The sequence below is a fragment of the Ursus arctos genome, unplaced genomic scaffold (genome assembly GCF_023065955.2).
Source record: "Ursus arctos isolate Adak ecotype North America unplaced genomic scaffold, UrsArc2.0 scaffold_21, whole genome shotgun sequence".
NCBI lineage: Eukaryota > Metazoa > Chordata > Mammalia > Carnivora > Ursidae > Ursus > Ursus arctos.
Genome location: NW_026622886.1, coordinates 37,311,020 through 37,325,076, shown reverse-complemented (window position 1 = coordinate 37,325,076; position 14,057 = coordinate 37,311,020). Strand labels below are relative to the sequence as shown.

General features: G+C 37.9%; 1 protein-coding gene across 2 annotated transcripts in view; it reads left to right on the top strand.

Moving 5' to 3' along the window:
* The window catches only part of TPH2 (tryptophan hydroxylase 2), a 163,182-nt gene extending 155,710 nt beyond the window's left edge, over positions 1 to 7,472 (top strand). For both annotated transcript variants that reach the window (XM_057316419.1, XM_044384586.3), the window contains exon 11: positions 7,347 to 7,472. In XM_057316419.1, the coding sequence (XP_057172402.1) occupies positions 7,347 to 7,367 (21 nt within the window). In that variant the 3' untranslated portion in view covers positions 7,368 to 7,472. The remainder of the gene's footprint in view (positions 1 to 7,346) is intronic.
* The last annotated feature ends 6,585 nt before the right edge of the window (positions 7,473 to 14,057 follow it).

The following is a 14,057-nucleotide window of genomic DNA, read 5'->3' as shown; positions in this document are numbered from 1 at the left end:
AGTGATAGAGAAGAAGACTGTTAGGTTGACATAGGCTGGCAAGTGGATTATGACCTTAAAATAAACCCTAGCAGGCTATTGGTTTCCCTGTAAGAGCTCTCTGGCAGAAGGCACCTTTGGGAGAGCATAGTTAAGAAATAATTTACCCAGGGATAATTATTACTAGCAGGAATGAATCTTTTCTCACCCTGACTCACCCAGTGGAGACTACTTTTAAGTAATTATCTTTGTTAAGTTTTATTAATCTTTTGGCACTGAACGCAGTGGTGCACTTTATTGGAAGACACTGTTCACCACTGAATTTTTAAAGCTCTTGGGGGAGCATTTGAATGAGAATAGAACTTGATAGTAGGATTGATTTAAGAGTGGTGGTTCACATTTTCCATACTTTTTCTTTTCTTTTTTTTTATATCTTGAATGTTTGGGCAATTAGTGAGTTTAAGAGACAATTGCAAAATTTTAGTTCAGAGAATATGGGATTTCCTGATTACTTGAGTGAGTTTTTATGCCTTTTGAATTTTGATGCCTTGTTCTGGTACTGCCCATTGATTTAAATATTGAAATGGCTTAACTGCTATGTTTGACCTGGGAATTTTATGGTAGACCCAGGGATATAAGTAGACCTTTTTTCCTTAAATTAACTTTTTATCTTACTGACATAATTCATATTCATCATAGATAATGTTGGAAATGCAGAAAATTTCAAAGAAAAAAACTGGCTCTTATCCTGTCACCAGAGATAACCACATATAGGTGTACTGGGCATGTTCTGTCTTGAGTCATTTCAAAAGTTGGATATATTTCTCTTGGAAAATGTTCATTAGATATCAAAACCATCTATAAGACAGTAGTTATTTCTGACCCTTTCTTGCACTATGGACTCTTCTGAGAATCCAAGAAAAGCTATAGATTTCCTTCTCCCAAATCTCCATATGGTCATGCGCACAAATTTTCTTTTTTTATCAAAGGATTTATGGACAATCTGAATCCTATAATAGTCTATGGATTCTAGGCTAATATCTTTAATATAAAGCACAAACCCTCTTTAAAAAATTTTTAAAATCTGGTAAATCATGAAAAATTAAAATGCTTTCCTATAAAATGCTCATGTTTGTTCAAAGGTAACTATAATGAATATCTGTTACTTTTATCTGCTTAGTACCCATTTGATTCTTCTCTTCTGGTAACACTGCCTAATCACCATGTTACAAGGATGGGCGTGTGATCCGGTTTGCAGCAAGAAGAATATCTAACTTTAGAATAGTTAAAGCATGAATTAAAATTAAGCAGACTGACATTTACCAAATATTTAAGAATCTATGCATCTGAATTTTTCTTTTCCACTGTAATCACTTTAGGAGATTTCATTTCAATTATATTGTCATGGTTTGAAGTACTTTTGCTTCTGGAATTGCCTTAAAAGCAAATGTATGAGCTATATAAGCAAGTCACATTATCAAAACTTTTGGTTGAAAGTTACAGAAAACTCCACTCAAATGACTTAAGCAAAAAGAGAATTTATTGGTCCATGTAACTGGAACGTTTAGCAGGGAGGTCTATCTTCAAACACAGGTGGACAGAGAAACTCAAATAGTGTGATCAGGATCTTACTTGTCTCCTTGTCCCTGGGCCCTGCTTCTTTGTGTTGGTTCCATTCTCAGATAGGCTTCTCCTGTGTGGTAACAAAAGTGACTGTAGCATCCTTTCAGGCTGAAATCCATTGGAAGCAGTGAACATCATTTCTGGTAGCTACCAGAGAAGTCTACAGAGATGTAGACTGCATGCTGACAGTGAAACCGTCTCTGAGGACAAGGGAATGCAACGTGGTTTCTGGTTAATTCTGGGGCATGTGCTTCCCCATGGAGTCTTCGTTCCACCCCATGTGTCTGAACTAAGAGTGGGGGAGGAGGTTAAGAGTCAACATAGGAGACTTTTGTTGGAAGAAGGGCAAAAGGATACAAATGATACTCATTCTACAGTTACTATGATTCTTTTAAAGTCACAACTTAAATGTGACTCAAAATATCCACCTTCTTTATGGGATGTGGTGCTAAGTAACTTTTGATAACAATAAAGATAATAATTTGCTAGCATCAGAGGTATTCAGGAGAATGTGTTTCAGATTGTATTATCCATTCCAAGGAAGGAGGTTGTCATACCTGGGGAAATACAGTTTACTCAGAGGAGCTATCTCCTGATTTAAAACAGAACGAATAAAATTAAAAAAAAAAAAAAGACTGGAAGGAATAAGCAGTAAGACAAGTAAGTCGTAAAGCAGCATGTAAGCGTGTTGACTTTTAGCCTGCATTCTTAAAAGCCATCTCTTAAAAAGAGATTATGAAATTCTCAAGGGAGCGTCTGCAACATTGGATTACAGACAAAATGCCAACTTAGTAAATGTATTAAGTTTTGAAAAATGTACTAAAATATGAATTCTTGTGAGTGTTCCTGTGGGTTTGGAAAATTATATGCAATCTGTGTTACTGGTTATGTTTTATGTGATCAAGCTTATTGTGGGATTTACACATTTTCCGTTTGGTTTATTTTTGTCTGTTGATCTAGCAGTTTCTGAGATGAACATGTTAAAATCTTCACCTACAATTGTTGATTTAGCTATTTATCTCTTCTAATTTTTCAGTAAGTTAAAGAATATGTATATTTCAAGGCTTTATGCATACATCTGTTCATGACTGATATAATGTTCCTTTTACCAATATATGACGTTCCTCTTTTTCCCTTATGGTGTTTTTCACTATAAGTTCTATAACCTGGCTTTATTTCTTATTTTCCTGGTATATTTTTTCCATTCCATTATCAACACTTTTGTATACCTTCTTTATTGCTCTCCCTGGCTTTTAATATTCACTCTGCGATTTTCTGTCTTTTGATTGATAAGTTTGATCCATTTATATTCATTGTAATTAATTTTGTTAAGATTTATTTCTGTTATCTTATTTTTTTGTATTCTATTTACACTTTTTCCTTTTCATTTATTTTTTCTGCTTTTATATACTCTATGTAAATGAGAAAAATTTTTTTCAGTGTTGAAAGCTATATATTTTATTTTTATCCTTATGGTGTTTATTTCCAAATTAGTAAAATTTATACTTGTGCTTATTTTTTTCATCAGAGAACTTATCAATATCTATGTTTTTTCATTGAATAAGACAAGAACCTTAGTACATTCTAATTTCTCTCACTTCCCTCTGGTATCTCCCCTCAAACTTCATTAACATCTTATTATTGTTTAGAATTTTAGTTTTAGATTTTTGTGCACATATATTTCTGGTTATTTCTTAAAATAATAAATTAAGTTTTACCTCATCCTTACTTCTCACATCTTGCTTTTTTTCTTCCAGATTTATTCCTTATTCTGTTATAGTATGTTTTTCAAGAGTTCTTTCAAAGTCTTTGTCTGGCAAATTTTTGTAGCTTCATAAATCTTTGATCTTTATCTCATCATTGCATTTAGGTGATAATTTAACTGGATATAAGATCTCAGCTTCAAAACACTTTTTCTTCAACATTCTGAAGATTTTTACTACAGTATCTTCATGTATTAATGCTGTTGATAAATTTGATATCTGTTTGATTCCTCTTACATGTAAGTTATCTGCTTTTTTACTGTAAAGATTTTAAAATATTAGAAATATTTCAGTATAACTTCACTAGGTATGGGTTTTTAAAACTTATCTGTTTGATACTTTATTTTTTCTTTTCCTGTGAGTTTTGTTAATTTTTCTTTTTTAAAAAATTATAGAGTTGGTTTAGGTTTAGTATCGTTTAGCATATTTTAGTATAGTATTTCTTTTGGAATGTGTGTTCTCCTCAGATTTCTCGTAATACTTTCTGGATGTATCTTTTACTTCTTTATGGCTACCAGCTCCTTTGACTTGTAATGTCAACAGGGGGGATGGGCATAAGTTCAGGCCTTGGTTTGGGCTCCTTTAGGTACTTTTAAGATTTCAGTGCATGGGGCGAGACTTTGGGTTCTGCCCATTCCAATGTTCTCTGCTTCAGGTGTTACCGTACCTTGCTCCATTCAGGGAATAGCACCTTTTAAATGTAATTTCCTGGCCCAAGGAGTGGGCAGGGGAAGGAGGGAAGGGAATATTCAGGGCCAGCCCTTCCGTTAGGTCTCATTGCTTTAGGCCCTTCATCCCAGCTGCGTTCCAGGGCTACCCTGATATCACTTCTTTAACATCTGTATCTGAATTACTGTAGTGAAATGGTGGTCAATATTCTCCCAGGGCAATGTGGGGGAGAGAAAAAGAATTAATAGAAAGCTCTCCTAACCTATTTTGAACTGTGGCCTCAAGCCTGCTCTGTCTCCAGCACACTACTCTTTTTTACTGTGGGACCTGACCACCATCTGGCTCCCCAGAGCTTTCTTACAGTGTATGTGTAGTCGTGGCTCTGAAATCTGTCAACATGCGCATTTCTCCTGTGAGAAAGAGATTAGGTTTTGGGAGTGGGAGCCGTCAGCACTTATTTGTTCTGAACTTCTCACTACTTTGTTGAAAACTGGAAATCATTCTTATGTTGTGAAGTTTTGCTACATTTATTTCATATTGCAGATAAAAGCAAGGCATATCATTACAGTGAACCAAACTGTGGCAGGAACATGTTTTCAATATTTTATCCTTTTTGCATTCTACTTCTCTCAATATTTCAGTGAAAGATCTCCATCAAGTTGGAAGGTTATGTACTTAAAACATTTCTTAATCATGAACTACAAGATTTCTGAAAGACTTTATCTGAATTAGAAATATCGACAGACTAAAATTTTAACCCACAGTGATAGCTGTGACCTGGAGTGGCATTCCTTTATCTCTTTGTTCTCCAACAAACATGTCAAGCTCCTATCATGTGTGAGGCAAGGTACCAAGTGAAGAGAGAAACACAAAGAACGTGATCCTTTTGCATGGAGAACCTGAAGTCAAGTAAGATCACTGGAACAACCATAAAATATTTTTAATTCAGAGTGGTCTTTAATGATCCACACTTTCTCCTTTATAATCTCTTGTCCCATCTTCTTTATAATTCCTATTTGCTACTTTTTACATTGCTTTTTCCCCCTTAGAATGTATGTCCCTTAGAACATATGTCTCTTTCAACTTTCTTATCTTTAAAAAAAATTTCTTTTATTGTGGTGAGAACACTTAATATGAGATCTATCTGCTTAACAATTTTAAGCGTATAATACAATATTATTAACTATAAGCATGCTATTATATAATAGATGTCTAGAACTTATTCATCTTGCATAATTGAAAATTTGTGCCATTGGTTAGCAATTCCCTATTTCCTCTTCTCACCAGTCCCTGGTAACCACTATTCTACTTTCTGATTATATGAGTTTAATAGTTTTAGATACCTCGTATGAGTGGAATAATGCAAGATTTGTTTTTCTGTGATCGACTTATTTTGCTTAGCATCATGTTTTCAGGGTTCATCTGTGTTGTCACATGTTGCAGGATTTCCTTTTTTAAGGCTGAATAGTATTTCATTGTATGTATATACAGCGTTTTCATTATTCATTCATCTGTTGATTGACATTTAGGTTCCTTCCATGTCTTATTGTTGTGAGTAGTGCCGCAATGAACATTGGGGTGCTAATATCACTTTGAGATCCTGATTCCAATTCTTTTTGATAAATACCCAGAAGTGGGATTACTGGATCAAATGATAGTTCTATTTTAATATCCTTAAGAATCTTCATTCTGTTTTTCATAGCAGCTACACCATTTTTCATTCCCATCAATACTGTAACTCTCTTAATTATTTTTATCACATCTTAGATACTAAACATAAATGTGCTATTATAGGTATTACAGAGGCTAAAAGAGCATTTCTGGGTTGCCAGGAATAGTGAAAATGCTATTTGAAGTGGGTTACTCTTGGCTTTAACTCAAATCCTCTTTCCTCAGGTGTGCTTTCAAACTTTTCTTGATCATCTTGAAACACCTTTCCCCCTTCTCAGCAGAAATTTCTGAAGAATATACCAACTCCAATGGAAGGGCTATATGTTTTTGTCATCATCTTTGTCTTTTAGATCAAATTTGTTTTCCACTGGAAACACTTTCACCTGATATAGCTGAGAAAACCTTGTAGTGTGGGCTGCCTTTAACAATTCAGCGTCACCTTGGCTAGGATGCTGCCAACACCCACGGACCCCCGTCATTGCTATTCTCAGCAGCACATGTCCCACTTTTATTTAAATAGCATAAAGGTTGGAACTACAAAAGAGAACATTATCCAATCGGGCATTTGAAATAAATACTAGAGACTAGAGATTCTAGGAGGGAGTGAGGTTGGTGGTCTTTGATCAGAGAGAAGATTAGAAACATGGTGTAAATGAATGTTAGAAGGTACTTTGGGGGGGGGTCACTAGATCTACCCCCACCCTTCACCTTAGAGATAAGGAAACTGAAATATAGTGTGGTGAGATGACTTGGTTAAATTAGCACCAGACCTGTAACTAGAACTTAGGCTTTCTTACTCCCAGGGCAGTGTTCTTCCTGTCATATTCAACTGTGCTTCCTGGGTATTTCAGACTTTGAAATCAATGATAGCACACTGGGAGGATATTTTTCTATAGATCTGATTTTGTAAGCTGGAAAAGTTTAGTTGATTACATGGAGAAATTTGCTAAGACTGTTGTTCCTATATTTAGTGTGATAGTTAATTTTATGTGTCAACTTGGCTGGAAATAGTGCCAGACATGTGGTCAAACATTATTCTGGATGTTCTTGTGAAGATGTTTTAGATGGAATTAATACTTAAATCCATGGAGTTTGAGCAGATTCCCCTCTGTGACATGGGTGGGCCTCATCTAATCAGTTGGTGGTCCGAATAGAACAAAAGACTGACTTCCCTCAAGCAAGAGTAAACTTTGCTGGCATATGGCCTTTGGACTTAAACATCAATACTCGCTACTCATGGGTCTCTATGGCTTCTCATATGGTTTAGGCGATGGCCCACCCTGTAGATTTTAAACTTGCCAGTCACCATTCAGTGAGCCAATTCCTTAAAATAGACCTCTCTTTACCTCTCTCTCTCTCTCTCTTTCTCCATATACATATATGGAGTATGGATTGATATGTATCCTATTGGCTCTGTTACTCTGGAGAACTCTAATACACTTAGTGAAATACTTGTTTCTTTAATCCAGCATTTGGACCTTAAATATTTGTACCCAGAGGATCTTGTCTGATATTTTGGGTCATCATGTGCTATTGTCTTTCTTTCTTATTCTCTGTAAGCACAAAGATGCTTCTTTTTTATTTTGCTGCTACAAGATAACCTCTGAAAACAATGCTCTTGTTTCTTCCTCGGTAATGAAGATCACTTCAGTGGAATCCTGATGTGTCTTCGTCAAATTCTGAGACCAGTGCTGCTGACTCTACCTGTTGAAGGGTGAGGCAAGTTTCTGGGTCCACTGCCAGAGAAGGCATGCAAGCAAGCACACAGTAAGTCAGTCTTCATTCTTTCTCTGAAATATTGGTAATCACTCTCCTCTCCAGTCCTCTATTCTGCTTTCCCGAGGTACTCCTACATCCTCTTCATCCTCTTTTTTTTTGTATTGGTTAGGACACTTTCAGTCGTGGGTGATAGTAACCCAACTTAAACTTGTTTAAGTCAAAAGAGAATTTTATTTGCTTATGTAATAAAAGAAGTTCTGAAGAGGGTTCTGGAGTAGAAATCAGAGCCTCAATATTGTCACTAAGACCCATTTTCTCCCCGTCTCTCTGCTTGGCTTTCCTCTGTTTTGGTGCCGTTTTGGGGGCTAGCTCATTCTGAGTATTGGCAAGATAACAGTAGTAGCCACTTGCTCACATTCTGTTCATTTAATACCATGGGAGAAAAGAGCATGCTTCCCAAGAGTTCTAACAGAAGTCCTGGGCCTGACTCTCCTTGGCCAGTTAGGTCATACGTCCACCCTTGAATGTGCTGGTTCACTTACCCTGGATCATGTCCATCTTCATACTTAAGGCTGGCCTCAATCAACCCACATGTACAAAGAGCAAAGAAGAGGCAGTTTTCTCAAAGGGAAAGGGAGGATGGATGCCTGGTAAACAGAAGTAGTAGAATACACTATAGCATCCTTGTCAAGTTTGGGCAGTCAGACTGCGTCTGGCAGGTGGGCAAGAAGCAGGAGAGAGAATTAAGGAGCTCAGTCTCGAATAGTTCAATTTTTTAAAATCTTTAAAAATATTTCTTTTCTTCAGCTTTATTGAGGTACAATTGACAAATAAAATTAAAATGTATTTCTATACCACATATGTGTGTGTGTGTGTTTGTGTGTTTGTGTGTGTGTGTGTGTGTGTATTTGATACACCTATACAAGTACTTGTAGAATATCCCGTGGTTCTGGATAACTGAGCTCTGGAAATAATGAAAGTCTAAGCTAGAGAGTCTTTTCAATGTTTTAGAAACAAATTACATTTCCTGGAAGGTTTCAAAGTTCTAGAATGGAGATTTAGAATATAGTCTCTCCTTACCACACAGTGTCAACTTCTCGCTGACTATTGTCAGCCCCTGGGTCTTCTGTTTTATTCTTTGCTTTGCCATAGTATTTAGAGTGAAATAGTGGGGAGTGTGGCCCGTGACGAAAAGGGTTTAGTCCTTTTGCTCACTGTTACATATCCAGTGCCTAGAAGAGTACTGGACCCAGGAGAGGCACTCAAAAATATTTGTTGAATAAGTGGGTAGATAAACTACCTATGTTATTTTATATCTGGCCTCACGATGGATTAGTAAAATGTCGTGATAATGAATTCCGCTTTGTTTTCTGTGCTTTTTCTGATGAAATTCTTTCCAGCTGACTTTTTAAAAACTGACCTTTTTATTTGAGATAATTATAGATTCACATGTAGTTGTAAGAAATAACACAGATTTCATGTACTCTTTATCCTGTTTCATCCCAGTGGTAACATCATGCAAAACTATTTCACAACTAGGATATTGAGATGTTGATACTGATACAGATAATCTGGCTGAATTTTCTTTGTATGTGTGTACACGTGCGTGTGTGTGTGTGTGTGTGTGTGTGTGTGTGTGTGGTCAGTTGTCTCATGGCCACAAAGTTTTTCCATCCACTCTGTATGTTCTTTTGCAATGTGAGTTTGCTGTTCCTATAATCCAGAGGTAAATTCTCTCATTTCATCATCTTGAATTTGAACCAGACTTATTTGGCTTTGACTAATAGAATGTGGCAGAAGTTATGTTGTGCTAGTCCTAGAGCCTTGGCCTCAAAAGGCCTTTCATCTTTTATCCTCTTTGTCTTGATACATTTTCCTGAGAAAAAAATGGTCTAGTCAATTGGAAGATGAGGGACCATGCAGAGGCAAACTGAAATGCCTCCGCCAATGGCTAGGACCAACTGTCAGATATGTAAGTGAGGCCATATTTTGACCTCCTGGCCCAGCCAACTATCTTGCTAAATGCATGAGTAAGCCCAGGTAAAACCAGTAGTAGAGGATGTGCCTGGTCAAATCCCACAGAATCGTGAGAAATAAGAGATTACTGTTGCTTTAATTTTTGGAATGTTTGAAACATAGCAGAGGGTAACTGAGACAGCAACATCTCATATTGAGAATCTTTAGATGTAAAGATTCAGGTTTTATTTTTGGATTATGACCTAGTAACTAGCAAGTGAGGGTCAACTATGTGTAGTTTGCTTTTTTTTTTTTTCCTTAAGTACATTACTTGTCAGTTGCTTTCGTCTTATCGTGTTTCTACTCAGTTACGTATCAAGAAAATCTGATCGGGGGCGCCTGGGTGGCACAGCAGTTAAGCGTCTGCCTTCGGCTCAGGGCGTGATCCTGGTGTTATGGGATAGAGCCCCACATCAGGCTCCTCCGCTATGAGCCTGCTTCTTCCTCTCCCACTCCCCCTGCTTGTGTTCCCTGTCTCGCTGGCTGTCTCTCTCTCTGTCAAATAAATAAATAAAATCTTAAAAAAAAAAAAAAAAGAAAGAAAATCTGATCAGTATCCCCTGCACCTCATCACTCTCTTATTAGCATACAGAAGTTTTAATGGTATCTGACAAAGCAACTTAGTGGTTTTATGTAGATATAGACCCAAACCTGGTTTCCTAGGTTAATATTTATGTAGACTCAAACATAGCCAAATAAATATTTCAGTAGAAAAATCCCTATCACCATATTGTAAAATAAATATTGAAATCCAGAGTTCTGGCTCAAGATGACAATTTAAAGACCGCTTGTGTTTTCTGACAAACATTCAGCTCCTATCACTTTTATTTTTGTGTTGCTCCTAATGTTAATACCCATGATGAATCTTTAACTAGATGTGATCTGAAAGGATACATTTCCGAAATCCCAAGAAGGTATCTGGACATGAAGATATTTCTGTAGATTGCAAAAATATGAATTTTATATTTACTAGTTCTTTACAACATTTCTCTTTTAGATATATTAAAGATTAATTACATAAACCAGTGGATAGAGCTCTGCGTAGTCATGAAGAAATCAGTCTTTGGAGTTAGAGTCCCAGGTTTAAAATCTAACCACATCACTTACACACTGTAGAACCTTTGGCAGATTGCTTAATCTCCTTGTGCCTCAGTTCCTTTATCTGTAAAATAGGGATGATAATAATGCCTCTCTCAGGTTTCTTATGGAAAAATGCACTCTCTACCACATACTAATTACTCAAATGTTACTTAATGCTGTACCTCCTTTTACTTCTCCTCTGATTGCCGCCATTATCACTCCTTATTCTCTCCTTGGTTGATCACTGATACAAATAGTCTTATTTCTAGCTTTTTCTCATAACTCTAAGACTCTGAACATTTAACACAAAACTAATGACTTGTCTGATTCAAGCTTTTGATTGTAACAGTTAGTAAACATTTATGATGAGGTCAGCAATGGGTTGCATGAGAGAAACTCTATGGGTTTGACTGGATCACCATGGTATATTGTTGTAGTTATTTATCTTCTCTGGATATCCCTTCTACTTTTTCTGAGGCAGCAGATAAATAAATGAAGATTTCTGAAAATTGCTGCTGCCTAGTTCCTTTGGGATTAGGTGAAGAATAGCCCCCTTGAAATGGAAATTCTTTGGGCTGTATTTACTTCTCCAAGATGTATTGCGATCATGACCCATCATTCCACCAAAGTGCAAGGCTTGTTTCCATTTACTGAAGCATTGACTGTGTCATTGACCCCCTCACATACATGATAGGGTTGTATCAGTCTGGGAATTGATGACAGCCCAGTCCTTAACAAGATTCCTCATTCTTTCCTCTGAATAGCCATGATTCATTTTGGCTGTTAAATTCATCATGAGGGGCATACGTTCTGGATCTTCTGGATGCAAATAAAGGCGCATGGGACGTACCCAAATGCAGGAGTAAATGACGGGTAAAGTGGTATGCCAGGGTGACTGCAGTCTGACTAATTTGAATCTATTTGGCCTCCATCATTTCTGTGTCAGTGTAGCCATGCCACAGTGGATTCTGTGAAGCTGATTGAATCATAGCATCTAGCAGCTTAATAAGCTGCTAAAATGTACATACTGACCTGCGGAATTTTGCATGGCTAATGAAGGCAGAGTTCAGTGTTCGTGATGATACTGCACAGCTTTACTCAAACAGCCAATAAATGTTTACAAATCCATTCGATCTACTCAGTTTGCCTGCTCACAATCTAGGCGGGGAAATCTTATCTCGATAACGACTTCGTTCTTTTAGAGAGAATGGCATGAAGGGAATGAAGTCATAGAGGCAGGATGAGCATCCGTATTAAGTCCGGGTTTCAAGGATGGCTGATGCACAGTCCTCAGAGTGTTCGGTTTGCTGGCTACAGTATCGTCTTTGTGAACAAGGAGCTTTTTGCCAGTAAGTCTGGCAAATAGTTCTGGTTCTGGAAGAACATCGAGAGGAGAGTGGAGGAAAGAGAATATAAATGCTCTGTGCTATAAATGCTGGATCTTTCCATCTGGAATCTGTAAATACAATATAGATTTTCCTGGCATTGAGTTAGATTTGGCAGATCCTTCATTCATTGATCTTGAGGGTAATAATATTTATCATAGTGAAATCCTTTAGTAGAAGCAAAAATACTTCTGACTGAAGAGACATTCCAATTATTCATGTCCCTTTGTTATTGTGCTATTATCTTTCTGTTTCTTTTGTCTGACTGTTTTGGTGAAGAGACACTGAGAAAAATGTGAAATTTGAAGTGGTACAGGGGTGAGTACCCTAGAAAATGATAAATGCATAAGTAATTTCTTACTTTGAATTAGAGGCAAAGTTCATTTCCAAACTAAAAACATAATTAGTTATAACGACAGCCTATTTTGTTTAGATCATTTTAAATTTCAAAGTGTGTTGCTAAATGCACAGATTTGTCCTTTTCATCTCTTCTCCTCTGTGATTCTTTGCTTAAAGCAAAGAGCCCCTTGATGGAACAGAGGGAATCTTTATAAAGCGATAATAGAGCAGAATGACCACCACTGGAAGCGTAGACTTGGTGCAAATTATGCTTTTCCTAGCCCTTGGGTAAATAGGTAACTGGATATGCTTAACCTACATCCCAGGTACTAGGCAATTTGGGGACCCCTTCTCCCCCAGAAAATAGCAGGGCTTTGAGTAAGGCATTGGGAGAGGGACAGAGTGATGTATTTAAACTCATGGTCACCTCAAAGGAGCTTTTTCTGGAGCCAGACTGGTTCGGTCATCCAGGGACTTCCTCAAATGTGGTAGAAGGGTTTGGCTGCAGGGATGCACAAAGAAATGCCAGTAATTTGATGGATCCATTGAATATTCAAATAACCTGACTGTCTTAGATGAACCAAACCTGCTAGACCTGAGTCTTCTGGGCCATCCCGATTCTATGTTCCGGCCCAACACTAACCCTAACCTAAATTTGATTATTTATGCCATTCGATTCCAATCTCGTACTTTAACTTGATAATAGGCAGCTCATGGGATCCCAGAAAGTATATTTGGAGATTAAATGTATTGGCAAAAGCCTCGGGAGTTTAAGAGGAAGAGAAGTGGAGACTGTGAGAAGTCGCCGATTTTGTGGGACTCTCCACTTCACAACTTGCAGAAAACGCCCCTGCAGAGGTGGTCACCAGGCCGAGAAATGAGGCAGATCCCAGTGTATGAAGACTAGTGGGATGCGTTGTCCAGATCCCCTTTCAGGGAAGGGCTTGTCATCCCAGGTGAGGGGAGCACTGTCACCAGACAGCCTGTAGGCAGCATTGTCTCAGCAGCAGAGAACCAACCACCGTGCCTAGGGCCACCTTCCTGCCAGCTTGTCTCTAATGACTGATGTAGACAGGGGTATAAAGACTTGGACATTTTGGCCCAACACAGGTCAATTCTGGTCAATTCTGACAAGTCTTCGTCACAGTACCCTCTAGCATCAATACGTTTTGCCGTATGACTTCTTCCTTTACCCAATTCTGCTTTCTTCTCCTTCTCCCACGTACTATGTGCACACTAAATTCCGTGTCAGAGTCTGCTGCCCAGAGCATCCAGTCTGAGACATAGTGTGGACATCGAAGGTTCAGTTGAAAATACAGCTGGAGTTTAGTGAGGAAAAATGATGGTATCCTGATCTGAAAGGTAAAGGAGGCAGAGATTAAAGTCCTTTGCTCCTAGATCCTTTGCTGTACTACCTGTATCAAGTGCAGTTCTTAAAAAGTATTTTAGAGAAGTATTGTGCAGAATATGACTAAATGATCACCTTTTTCAGTGAATTCATGGGAAAGCCTTCTACTTAAAGGAATCCCACTTTTCAGGGTTAGAGGGAAGAAGTCCCCAACCTGGTCACGGGGAAAAAAAGACCAATATGGTAGAAGGGAGCCAGCTATTCATAACAGTGGTAATGAAAGACAAGGCTTACAGCATCCCCGCGCCCACCCCCCCCCCCCCCCCCCCCCCCGCCGGCCCAAAGCCTGTTACATGATTTCCATTTACTCTGAATCCTCTGGTTGGAGGAGAAGCTCTTAAGTCAGGAAGAACAGAAGCATCTATTTTTCTGTTTCCATAGTCTTTACTCCTCTAGTAGAGGAAT